The 13376-nt window shown below is 41.6% G+C and overlaps 1 protein-coding gene across 1 annotated transcript in view; it reads left to right on the top strand.

Annotated features, from left to right (window-relative positions):
* The window catches only part of LOC125485742 (2-oxoadipate dehydrogenase complex component E1-like), a 21882-nt gene that overhangs the window by 1978 nt on the left and 6528 nt on the right, over positions 1-13376 (top strand). Inside the window, exons 2-4 of the mRNA XM_048610009.1 lie at positions 2733-2888; positions 7024-7235; positions 10605-10799. Of these exons, the coding sequence (XP_048465966.1) occupies positions 2733-2888; positions 7024-7235; positions 10605-10799 (563 nt within the window). The remainder of the gene's footprint in view (positions 1-2732; positions 2889-7023; positions 7236-10604; positions 10800-13376) is intronic.

Below are 13376 nucleotides of genomic sequence, written 5' to 3'. Positions count from 1 at the left end.
AGACCCTTCATCAGAAAATGAAGGGTCTAGGCCCGAAACGTCAGCCTTTCTGCTCCTATGATGCTGCTTGGCCTGCTGTGTTCATCCAGCCCCGCACCTTGTTGTCCAAAATAGGAAGCTGGTTTTAAAAAAAGTTTCTCCATTTGGCTTTGATATTTTAAAGTGAGAAAGAATTTACAATTATTTGCCATCTTTTGGGACCATAAAGCCTTACAATGCTCTTGACTGCCAAATGAAGTGTTTTTGAAATGCAGGTGTTATTGTATTGTAGAGAGACATGTAGAGAGCATAGCCAACATCCCACAAATGACAAGGCAATAAATTAGCAGGTAATCTGAGTGCTGGATGAATTGACCTGACTCCCTGAGAGCATCTCTAACCAGAAAATCTTATGGCACTGCCTATAAATCCAAGAAAGTCGATAAAGCCTTCACATCCCAAAGATGTACAACACTGTTGGGAGGACTTTTTTAACTGCATGCAGCGGTCAGTCTCAATCATGTGTCTAGGTCTCTGGAGCTAATCTTGATCACCTTGATTTTCTGACCCCTGATGCAGCCACTTCAGGGGCAGGAGTCAACACTTTGAGGATTGTCTGTTTGGTACATCAGAATTATTGTACTGCTGTAGTCCATGGGGTATAGGCACACCCACAGTGCTGTGTGGAAGCAAATAGGACCATGAGCAGGCTATTCAACCTCTCTCAAGCATTCCGCCCCTTTAAGTAGAGGGGGAGTCAACATTGTTGTAACGCTGCTGGTTTAGTAATCCAGAGACTTAGGCTAACACAGAAAACTGCTTCGTATCCTACTGTTAGAGACAAAATGAACACTGTGGTTAAGGTCTGTGGTTAAATTGTTGAAGCCAATGTTAGGGCTGGATGACCACCAAGTTCCGATTAGAAAGAAGAGGTGCTGTTCCTTGTAGTGATTATAATTAAGTCAGCCAAGTGGACCTCATAGAGTAGACAGATAAGAACAGGAGTGCCTGTTTACTCTGAGAGCTGGCTTTGAGGAAGCCAAATCATTGTCAAGTGTTCTCCGCCTGTAAATAGAGGGTGACTTGGTGACAGGGTACCAACCTCTGTGGAGTTGTTTCACTGGCGATGATGATGTGGTACAGGCATAGCTGCATTGGTGGGGCAGTACGCAGAGTGCCTACAAGGACAAAAATTACCACCAGCAGCTCTCCCACATTTGTGGGAATGGCTGGGTAAACCCTGGACTCGGTTACACATCAATTATGGACGTCCTTCATGAGCTCACCGTTTTTCATCATGGTGGATGCCCACTCAAAATGGTTGGATATGCATCGAGTTAGTTTGTCAAACACGGGGACGACAGAAAAGCTCCAATCATCTTTTACAATGCATGAGCTCCCAGAAGTATTGGTCATAGACAACAGCCCATCGTTTATCAGAAGTGAATTCAGGTATTTCCTAAAGTCGAATAGCATTTGGTGTGTAAGGACAGCTCCGTAACATCCATCGTCCAATGGTCTGGCAGAAAGAGTAGTCCAAATTTTGAAGGCAGGCTTAAACAAACAGCCTACAGGCAAACTGTGCCAGTTCCTATTTGGTTATCAGACCACTTGTCAAGCAACCGCAGGGACAGCTCCAGCAGAGTTGCTGATGGGGAGAAGATTCCTCACCAGGTTACATCTGATATTCCCAGACCAGGAGGGAGGGTGAAACAGCATTAGGAAAACGCCAGTGCTGGCCACAAGACTCTGCTAAGTGAGATAGACAGTTTACTTCAGGCAACAAAGTTTGGTGCCAAAACAGCGGGAATAGCCCTGCATGGGTAAGAGGTATAGTTGATGCGCGGCCCCGTGAGGTACAAAGTTTGGGTAGGTGAGGCAGTCCTGAACAAACACATGGGCCATGTGGAAGCTGCAAACTCACAAACAGCGCTGGAGCAAAATGTACCTGGCCCCTCAGAACAGCCAGAAGGGCTGTTGGAATCCCTGGGTTCTCCCTGCACTGTCTAACGTCGAAGAAACCTCAGAGTCTGAGATGGACACAGCGGATGTCACAGCCTCAATGCCTTTACTGCGTGAAGAAGAGAATGAATTTGTTCCGAGATGCCCCAGGTGCAAGATTTGGGCTACAGTCCAGTATCTGAGGCTGAGTCGGAGGAACCGGACATGGTGCGAGAACACCCCAGGAAGGCTGCAAGATAAAGAACACACCTACCTCCCTGGAGGGGATTAGATGGGGAGGGATGAGGTGATTGTAATGAGTTCAGCCAGGTAAACCTCATAGAATATGAGTTCCCTGATTGGGGCTGTTAACCTGGTCCAATCAGAGAGCCCTGGCTAGCAGATGTAAACAGGAGTGTCAGACATTCTGTTCACTCTGAGAGCTGGCTCTGAGGAAGCCGGACCAGTGTCATGTACTATGGACGTGTAAATAGAGGGTGACTTGGTGATGGGATACCGGCCTCTGTGGACTTATTTCATTCCTCAGAACTGCTTTGAACTTCACACTAACAGTGTCAAACGTTTATGATCAGAGAATTTAAGTGTTCAGTGAAGCTTAGTATTGCCATTACATACGGAAGCAAGTAGCAGAGTTTTGGAAAAACTATATATGACCATTAAACGTAAATCTCTGAATTTGATGCATTGATTTTTAAAAAGAAAACTGTAAATTTTAAGTTTGTTTTTGCTATAGTCTGGAATTTCCAACCTTTTTAAACAAGTGATTAGTGTGCTTTTTCTTCACTCTGTAGTTGACCATGGTTTAGCACGACTGGTGACAGCGTATAGGGAACATGGCCACAAAGCAGCTAAAATCGATCCATTGAGTCAAGGTGTGATTGAGATGATTCCTGAAATCCAAGTTTTAACTGAAGCACTTCAGGGTCATGACCTGTTCTGCACGAAAGGTAAATAAAGGAACTTTATTTTTGTTTTGAAACAAATTAGAATTAAACGTTACTCATTCTGTCTTTCTACCTGGTCACAGGAGAGATTACAGAAGCATATCCCCCCTGACACAGGACTGTTGGTGGTGAATGCAGGATTTTACAGGACATTTGTATTCCATAATTCCTTTAAAGTGTGTATGCAATTGGACACTGTACAATTGCTGGATTGCACATTTCAAGAGCTTATAGAGGAGTTGCAGAATGTGTTGAGTAAAGAAAAATGAGAGAATTCTAAACTTTTCACAGAATCACAGAGTTGCTGTGTAGAAGGAGGCACTCAGTCCATTTTACGACTGTACTGGCTGCCTTGGTATTATGATCTGTTGTCTGGCATTTTCCCCATAACCCTGAATATGGTATTTCCATTTAAATAACCATCTAATGCCCTGTTAACCTCTTCAATTTAACCTGCCTCCACCACACCACCCGGAAGTGCATTCCACTGGTGTGTGAAAAGTGTTTTTTTTTGCATCAGATTTGCTTCTTTTGCACATTACATCAAATCTGGGCCCTCTCCTTCTCAATCCATTTTACAAAAAGGAACCGTTTTTCCCTGTCATATTGAAAACTTCAGTCAAATCTCCTTCTAGCTGCCTCCTCTCCAAGGAAAACAATCACAGCTTCTCCATCCCAGAAACCATTTTCAAACCTCTTCCGCACTCTGTCCAATGCATTCCCATCCTTCCTAAAGACTGGTTCAGAACTGTGCGCAATATTCCAGCTGAAGTCTAACTAGTATCTTATCCAAGTTCAGCATAACCCCTTTTTCATTCCTGCTGGCTGAGCAACAACCTTGCTCCTAGCTCTCTGCCACTACGAGTGAAGCCTAGAATTCAGTAAGTTTTATTAGTTGCTCACTTTACCTGGCTTTGCCACTTTTATTGACGTATACACATATACACCTGAGTTTCTGTGCTTCTACACATCCTTTTGAGTATCACCCTTCATTTTAGTAATGTATTTACATCTTCTTTCTATCAAAATGTATCAACTCATACTTTGCTACGTTGAACATTTTAGGATTTGAATAACTTAAGCTGTGCAGTCTGAAAAGATGATAACAAAGGTGCTGTTTTGTGAACACCTTTAAGTGTGAAATAGTAAAGAGAAAGTTAACTCAAAGTATTACTTCAGGATTCAGGATAACAGGATATGATGTTTAAATTGTCATTAAATTTTTCGCCAATCTTAGTGGAAAGGGGAATAAATGAATTTGTTGCAAAGAACAATAGACATTTGGAATAGTTTATCAGGTAAGATTTTGAAGTAATTGATGTTACTTGGATCCTAAACTAAGGAAACTTTGGTAAATTGAGTGGACTTTTCTTATTTTCTTTTATGTTCTTATTCAATTTATGGCTTGTTCTCAGCTTCACCATCCTCAATTGCTGATGAGAGGTTGTCTAAAAGGCAAACCACCCTAAACTGATTCACATGCAGCAATCCCGCTACTGAGTAGTATTGAGCAATGATCCAAGGCAGGTATTTGAGAACCTGTATGTTTCATGGTGTAATGGCAGAATTATTGTTTTACAACTGAGTCTGTTACTACACAGTGCCATGTGTCGGTAATGGCATTACTCATTGGCCTGAGCCAGTCCTTGAACATGTAACCATGCCAACTGTTACCATGCACCAGTGCACCAAAATGTGATCTTGTAGATGATTGATTTTCCTGCATCAGTAACATTACAATTTGTGCTGCCATTGCACATGAGCTCCCAGCAGCCAATCAGAAAAGCGCAAGTAGCTAATCTATCTCATTGGTTGCAAATACTTTTGTGGGCACTGTGATGGCAAACCCCACAAACTCTTGACAACTTTTATTCTGTACTTAAACAAGACAGTCAAAGAAAGTCCCAGATTGAATACTCAACCTGTGTTGCATTAATTGAGCTCAGCCAGTGTGGGTGCTACAATTTGTAATAGATAAACTCCTGCTCCAGATCGCTAACCAACACTCAGTCAGTATCCTTTCATGTACAGCACGGGCAGAGATCACCATTTAAATAAAAACAGATAATTCTGGAGAAAATCAGCAGGTCTGACAGCATCTGTGGAGAGAGAAACAGAATTACCATCTTGAGTCCAATGTGACTGTTCAGAACCCTCTTTTCAGCTTGATTTCTTGAATATTATTCAAGAAAGAATTGAATACATTTTTAGCTTTTACAGGCATCAAGTATTATGGCGAGAAAGCGGGAATATGGCATTGAGATAGAGATTCAGCTATGATCATACAGAATGATGTCAGGGAAGTACAGTGAACCCATGATTGTATTGAATGGTGGGGTTCACCTCATGGGCTGTAAGGGCCACTCTTCTATTTCTTGTGTTCTTGCTGTACATCACCTGTTTGATGTGAGCCTGAGCAACCAATTTTGTCAAACACAGCACAGACAACATTCAGAGATAGCAAGAACTGCAGATGCTGGAGTCAGAGATAACAAAGTGTGGAGTTGGAGGAACACAGCAGGCCAGGCAGCATCAGAGGAGTAGGAAGGTTGACATTTCAGGTCGGGACACTTCCAACATTAACCCTCTTCTCAACTGATATCTGAATTTCTGTACAAAGGTATAACAATGAACATTTTGCTCCTTATCATTGTCAGGCTCCCTTTGGTACCAAAGGTACTATTTCTTGAATGCATGCTCATCTGTTGAGCATTCTGATAATTACATTCCTGCACGGCTTTCCACAGTGCAGGCAAGGATGGAATACAATATTGTTTCTTTTTAGGACTGTCCAGTCTTTCTAGGTTGCTTTTAACTCTTTGTTATTGGAAGGAAATGACAGCAGGAATTTTAAAGAACAATATGTTTCTTTTCGATCAGTCTAAGCTTTAAAGTAACTGTCATGGGCAAACTAATCAAAAAGAAACCCACCCATGATTAGAAATCACCCAAACCCTTGACTGGTAATGGTCTGATAGAAGGGAAACTGCAAAGACTTGGAGCTTTAATTTGTCCTCTTTGGTGTGAATGCTATTCCAAAGGTTAAATAAATGGCATAAGTTAACACTTTTTTATTTTTAAATAGGATAACAGCCATGACAATGGATCAGTATAACTCCAACAGATGCTGTTAATGGAAATGTCCACCAATTGGCAGCTCTCTGGAATTATTCATCGAGGCTTAATAAAACCAAAGCAAATCTCACTCATTGTCAAATGCATCATATATGTGTTGTAGCCAGAGTAATCTCAATGGAAAAGAGAAAACCATTGAGAACTGTTGTTCATTTGCTACTTCTCTGTTAGAGAAGTTGATTCCATTCAGAAAGTTGGACTGTGGAGAGACAATGACTAAATTGTATTATCACTAGGTTATTATTCCAAAGACCCAGATAATGTTCTGGGGACCTGGATTTGAATTCCGCCATGCAAATTAGTGGAACTTGAATTCATAACACATCTGGAATTATGAGTCTTACGGTTTTTAAAATTTACTCATAGATGTAGGCATCTCTGGCAAGGCCAGCACTTATTGCCCAGAGGGCAATTGAAAGTCAACCATATTGCTATGGGTCTGGAGTCACTTGTAAACCAGAACAAGTAAGGATGGCAGATTTCCTTCCCTAAAGGATGTTAGTGAACTACATGGGTTTTCCCAACAATCAACAATAGCTTCATGGTCATCATTAGATCCTTAATTCAAGAATCTTTATTGAATTCAAATTCCACCACCTGCCATGGCAGGATTTGAACCTGAGTCCCCAGAACACTATAGCTGAGTTTCTGAATTAATAGCCTAATGATAATATCACTAGACCATCGCCATCCCCAAACATGATCATGAAACAGTTGTTGATTGTAGTCTGGTCTATATGTGACTCCAGGTCCACAGGCTCTTAACAGCCCTCCTGGCAATTAGGGATGGGCAATAAACACTGGCTTAGGTATTGATGCCCACAAATGAGGAATGGAAAAAGAATCCAACTCTGGGTCATCTCTCAAAAACTTTGCAACAGATTTTTTTTACACATTCCATGTTGGCAAAGTGTTCCCATGTGAAATTGAATAATCCGAAAGTCATGGGTACCACTGTGACAAGAAATAAATACTAAATAATTCTATAACATTTGTGTTCCAGGAATGTTAAATTTTGGGAAAGAGGTAGCCACTTTGGAGGAGGTATTGGCCTACTTGGAACAGACTTACTGCGGGCACATATCTGTCGAGATTGGCCAACTGGAGACCATGGCTGAGAGACAATGGTTTGCTCAACGATTTGAACAAGCAAAGCGGGAAACTTTAACCCCGGAAGAGAAAAGACATTTAGCGAAGCTGATGCTGGAGTCCCAGGTAACATTTATGTTCTAATAGCACGGAGAATTAGAAAAAAGGAGTGGTTCGTGCTGGAACAGGAAATGAACAAGGTTCATGAAGGATTGAAGTGACCCATGCTAGTTGCGTAGTTGATTTATTTGGGCCTTACCATTTTTGCATACTTGCCTTGGTGCTTCCATTTGGGAACTTGGATTGATAAAATACATTTGAATTTGTTTTACTGGTTTATCATTCAAAATAATTCTTTAAGTTGTCATTGTAAAAATCCACAAATGGATTGCTATCTTTAATTTAAACCATGCAAGTACTGTGAAATAGAATAGATCTTTTTGGGATTGTAGGGGTCTGTCAGAGCGCTGAAAAGGAGTGGATTTACTGGGGTAACAACATCAAAGTGGAGGGTGAAGAGAGGATCGAGTGAATCAGTTGCTGCAGAAATATTGTAGCAAACAGATACTAAAGAATGGGCAGTTGAATGGATTGATTACATTGAAGTGTTATGATGTACCTATTGGGGTCAGTTAGCTCAGTTGGCTGGATGGCTAGCTTATAATGTGAAGTGATGCCAACAGTGTCAGTTCAATTTCCACAACAGCTGAGGTTACAGTGAAGGACTCTCCTTCTCAACATCTTCCCAACTCCACCAAGTTGAGGTGTGGTGACCCTTGGGTTAAGCCACCACCATTTGTCTCGCTCTGATCCTCTGGGGCTATGGTGATATACTATATGTATATGAGAGAGATGCTGGAGAATCTGAGATGAACACAGCAGGCCAAGCAGCATCAGAGGACAGGAAGGCTGACGTTTCGGGCCTAGAAAGTTACTATCTGCTCCCTATCCCCGTACCCTGCTCTGTGACGGTATTGGTAGGGGCCACAAAAGACCCACTAAAACCTCAGAAGAGAAATGGCAGGTTAATATTTCAGAAACCTCCCCCTCTTGTTTAAAATGGAAGTGAGTTGACTCACTGAGTTTCAAATGGGCTAGAGGGCAGAAATAAACTTATTTTGTTTTCAAATGTTCCTTTTTTTCTGAATTGATTTGAGCTTCTTTCTTTTCTCTGTTCCTATTGTCTTTGCAAATTGCTTCAGTGAGAGTCCTTTCAGTAGTAACTATATCAGGCGAGCTGAAGCAGCCCCATTATTTGTTCAGCATTTCTCCAGGTAAGTGAGGCCATTGAGAAACGAGCATTTTTTTTTATGATTGAGTGCCCAGTCTCCGTACCAAGTAATGCTCATGTGAGCTACAGGAGGAACATGTCCAACAGCTGAAGAGCACCCAATAGTGCCATTGTGAATCTTTCTAATCTTTTCTCACAATCATCAAGCACCCTTTTTGTAGCCTCTCTGCGTGGGGTTAGCTAATTTATGCATTTAGCCCAAATTTGGAGTACCAGCTGAAGAATATTTTAGGAAAGAATATTTGGAGTGTGCAGTGAGTGTAATGAGTTCAACCAGGTGGACCTCAAAGAATATGAGTTCCCTAATTGGGGCTGTTAATCTGGTCCAATCAGGGAACCCTGGCTGACGGATATAAACAGGAGTGTCAGAGGTTCTGTTCCCTTTGAGAGCTGGCTCTGAGGAAGCCAGACCAATGCCAACTACTATGCACATGTAAATAAAGGGTGACTTGGTGAAGGGATATCAGCCTCTGTGGAGTTATTTCAGAGTGGACTAAGAGATGTGTTGAGCCAACAGATTAAGCTCAAATACAACTGTGAAAGGATAAAGAGCTAATTCGCTGTAACATTTTAAGTGTCAAGTGATTGTATATAGGCCATGAATTAAGTTAAAATGTTCAGATATAAAATTGATAAACAGAAATTTGCTTTAACGAGGAGATAGACATTTTGAATTAAGAACAGGTAATGAGAAATGGGCAGGAAGTCAAGTTGAGGCCAAGATGAGATCAGCCATGATTGTATTAAATGGTGGGAGTAGGGTCAAAGGGCTAAATTGCTTACTCCTGCTCCTAGTTTTTATTTACTAAACCTGACAGATCAATCAATCTCCCACACTCTTGTATGAAGATTCTCGATCAGTCCGGGAATCAAGGGTTACGGGGAAATGGCAGGAAAGTGGACACAAGGAATGTCAGACCAGCCATGATCCTGCTGAATGGTGGAATAGACTCAAGGGGCAGAATGGCCTACTCCTGTTCTTATTTCTTATGGAGTTTTTATGATGGACACATCAAATGCTATTTAGATCCATTCCTAACACCAGGATGTTAAGACTGTGCAAATCTCATTAGTGAACAGTTAGGGTTCAACATCTCACACTGATGTTTGGAGTTTTTAAGTTTGTAACCTTTTAGCAAGGGGACATTTTGCTTTGAAAATTTTCACACAATTATCCAGCTCACTCCGATGTTATTTGAGTTGATTCCATGGTGATACAAGTTATCTTTGATCTGTTGGAGGAATTATCCTGATGGACAGAGTGGATGTTTACTTCAATGAAGAAGTTTCCTTTCCAGCTTCACCAGAATACTGTTTACCTTGTCATCCTTTGGCTAATAACTTTTGTGCCCTGGTTGCGTTCAGTTTGTTTTAATAATCAAACACATTTAGGGTAGCCGATGGCCTTGTGGTATTACCGCTGGGCTTTAATCCAGAGACCCAGATAATGTTATGGGGACCTGGGCTCAAATCCCATGATGGCTGGTGGTGGCATTTGAATTCAATAAAAATGTCTGGAATTAAGAGTCTGATGATGACCATGAGTTCATTCCCAATTATTGGGGGAAACACATCTGGCACATTGATGTGCATTAGGGAAGGAAGGTCTGGCCTACATGTGACTCCAGACCCGCCATGATTGACTCTTAACTGCCCTCTAGGCAATTACAGACGGGCAATAAACGCTGGCCTAGCCAGCAACATTCTCATCCCATGGATGAATTTAAAAAAGTATCTTGTTTGTTGTGCATCTCTGAATGTTGTGGTGATTTAACCAAGGGCAGATACCCTGTGCATTTCTTTCCAACTTTTGATCTTGCAATATTTTCTCTTCAGTCACTTGTAAGAACCTCCCTTTTTCAATCTTGATCACAATATGATGAGATTAATTAATAGGCAAGGTGGTTTCCCATCATCCTCCTCGTATGCTGAAAGGAAGCTCCAGCTCACCTTTGTGAAGGATCCTCCACCTATAAATAGATGTTGTTTTTTGAGGGTCTAACTCTTTCTCAATCATTACTGAAAATTTGCTTGTTGTGTTGTTGGCCAAGTCTCGTAGACCTGAGCATGGGCCTTTTTAGACTGGCCTAGGGTGATTCACCACAGGAGACAGCCAAACACACCTCACTGAGGCCTCAATTGACCATCATATCCCAGCCCTGGGAAGTGAAGATACTGTAACTAATGACGTGTTTTTTTGTCAGGAATTTGATCACTTCTTGGCCACTAAGTTTTCCACCGTGAAACGTTATGGTGGTGAGGGAGCAGAGAGCATGATGGGATTCTTCCACGAACTGTTCCGAAATGCAGCGTTCAATGGTGTGACTGATGTGGTGCTGGGGATGCCCCACCGAGGGCGACTTAACCTCTTGACTGGAATCCTGCAATTTCCTCCTGAGGTGAGACCATTATTGGAAATAAAAACTTTCACTATGATATCACTGAAATGATGAGAGCAAATATTTTTAGGTTTGGAATCTCTAAAATCAGAATACGATTAAACTAACAACAAATTTCAAATTTTTTGTGCTTTAATGTAATAAAACACCCCAAAGTACTTCTCCAGTGCCTTATCAAGTAAAATTCAACATCAAAATACACAAGGAGATATTAGAGTAGGTGAGCAAAAGCTTGGTCAAAGCAGGAGGTTTCAAAGGCTAATTTAAAGGCAAGAAGAGAGGGAATTGCAGAGTTGAGGATCTTGACTTCTGAGGCACAACCACCAAAGTTGGAGTGATTTAAAATCAAGGATACCCAAGGCTGTAAGTCAGACTCCAGAATCGGCAGTTCCTACTATCTCTGAAAAACTTTTGCTGTCCTTTTGCGTACTTCCTGTGAATAGAGACACTTTGGAAATGATCCATTGTAACCATAGATTGCTGCTGGAAGGATTGTGAGTATTTGGAATCCTCTGCTCCAGTCTGAAATCCTTTGGATGCGGATACCGTGTAGTTGAGTGTGTCCAAGAATGAGATTGATTTTTTTTTTGGATCCCAAGGGATTGAGGGATAGTGCAAGAATGGAGGATTGATGTAAAAGCCATGATCTTGTCAAATGGTCGTGCAGGCTCCAAAGGGTGAATACCAACTTCTGAACCAATTGTTTAGGCAAATACCCTTGCACAGTGAGTATTGTTCTGGCTCAGATTTTCCATTCAATGTATATGATTCAAAAGTGAAAATGTCCATTCATTTCTGACATTGGCTTCAATTCCCCAATGAGCAATCAAAACTCAATGCTGCCTAGGTTCTGTAAGCTTGGCATGGACAAACAATCAAACCTGTGACCTTGCAGATTACATGACTTGCTGGGTACGTTTTCTGAGTCAAGGGTGGAGTTCTGTTGGTACATTTGAATCAGCTGAGTGGCCACGGAGGTTTAGAATGCATGTAACCTTTTAAGCTGATAGCATTTGTCAAAATGAGTTATTTTTGTTGATTTTTAATACAGGACATAAAGATAGGGTGCACTTTTACAAAATAATAATGAGTTTTTTTAAAAAAGATTGAAGATGAGTAACCCCAACTGGAGCCACTGACTGAGATCCAGCAGCAGGTGAGGGATGGGAGGTAGATGAAATGGCAGTGAGCAGAGTAGCCCCAAACTTTCTCTTGGTTCATCAAGGCCCACTTGGAAGTTGATGCCTCAAGTGAAAGATTTTGATTATCAGGAATGTCCATTGAACAAGTCAGGATCCCTTTTCCCTCCAGAGAAGGGGAGACTGAAGGGTAAACTTGCAGAAGCCGTTACAATTATGGAAGAGTTTGATTGGATGGATGGAGAGAAATATTCCCACTTGCAGAGGAGACCAAAAATTGGAGAGTCATTTCCCAGAGCTGGTGAGAAAGTGATCTGCCTCCCACAGGGAGTGGTTAAAGGGGCGGTTTTGGGAGGCACAGTGGCTCAGTGGTTAGCACTGCTGCCTCACAACACCAGGGACGCAGGTTCGATTCCACACTCAGGCAACTGTCTGTGTGGAGTTTGTATGTTCTCCCCGTGTCTGCATGGGTTTCCACTGAGTGCTCTGGTTTCCTCCCATAGTCCAAAAATGTACAAGTTAGGTGGATTGGCCATGCTAAAATGCCCGTAGTGTTCAGGGATGTATAGGTTTGGTGCATTTCTCATGGCAAATGTAGGCTTACAGGGAAAGTGTAGGATGGGTCTGGGTGGATGCTCTTCGGAGGTTCAGTGTGGATTGTTAGGCTGAATGGCCTGTTTCCACACGTATGGATTCTATTCTATTCTATATCGAGAAGTTGAGCATTAGCAGCAGGCTCGTCAATTTCAGTGGTACATTTCTCTGCTTTAGTGTTGTATGAATTCTGGTGGATGACAAGACTGAGAGTTATAGGGCAAGTAGGTTCATGTTGATTTTAAAATTATTAAATTTTATTGCCAAAATTTGGTAATGTTCCATTTAGTTATGAACAAGTAATATCCTTAACATTTAATAGTTGTATCTTTTGGTGTCCTGCAGTGTTCTCAAGATTGTTGTAAGGTTATTTTGTCCTTTATTGTATGGATAGGAACGGGTTTCAGGCAGTAACTACAAAGTGCCTGAACTGTGCTTTTAAGACTGATGCATCTACATCCGTTTACCAGCAATTTGATTTCAGTTCTGTCAGGAGCACACCCTAGTTATTTAACAAAAAGAGGAGCTTGTATGATTTTGACCAGATCCTCATCTGTGTCAAAATGTTGCCCCTCAGGTCCCTTCTAAATCTTTCCCCACTCCACTTAAACCTATGCCCTCGAGTTTTGAACTCCCCTACCTTAGGGAAAAGACCTTGGCTATTCATCTTATCTATGTCTCTCATGTTTTAATCAACCTCTACAATAAAGTTAAGAACCAAGAGTATATGAAACAATAATCAATAATGAGATTGTTGACATGGTGGCTCAGTGGTTAGCACTGCTGTCTCACAGCGCCAGGGACCTGGGTTTGATTCTAGCCTCTGACAACTGTCTGTGTGGAG

This window comes from Rhincodon typus, chromosome 22 (genome assembly GCF_021869965.1).
Source record: "Rhincodon typus isolate 14 chromosome 22, sRhiTyp1.1, whole genome shotgun sequence".
Classification (NCBI taxonomy): domain Eukaryota; kingdom Metazoa; phylum Chordata; class Chondrichthyes; order Orectolobiformes; family Rhincodontidae; genus Rhincodon; species Rhincodon typus.
Note: the sequence above shows the minus strand (reverse complement) of the source record. Positions and strands in the feature narration are given on the sequence as shown.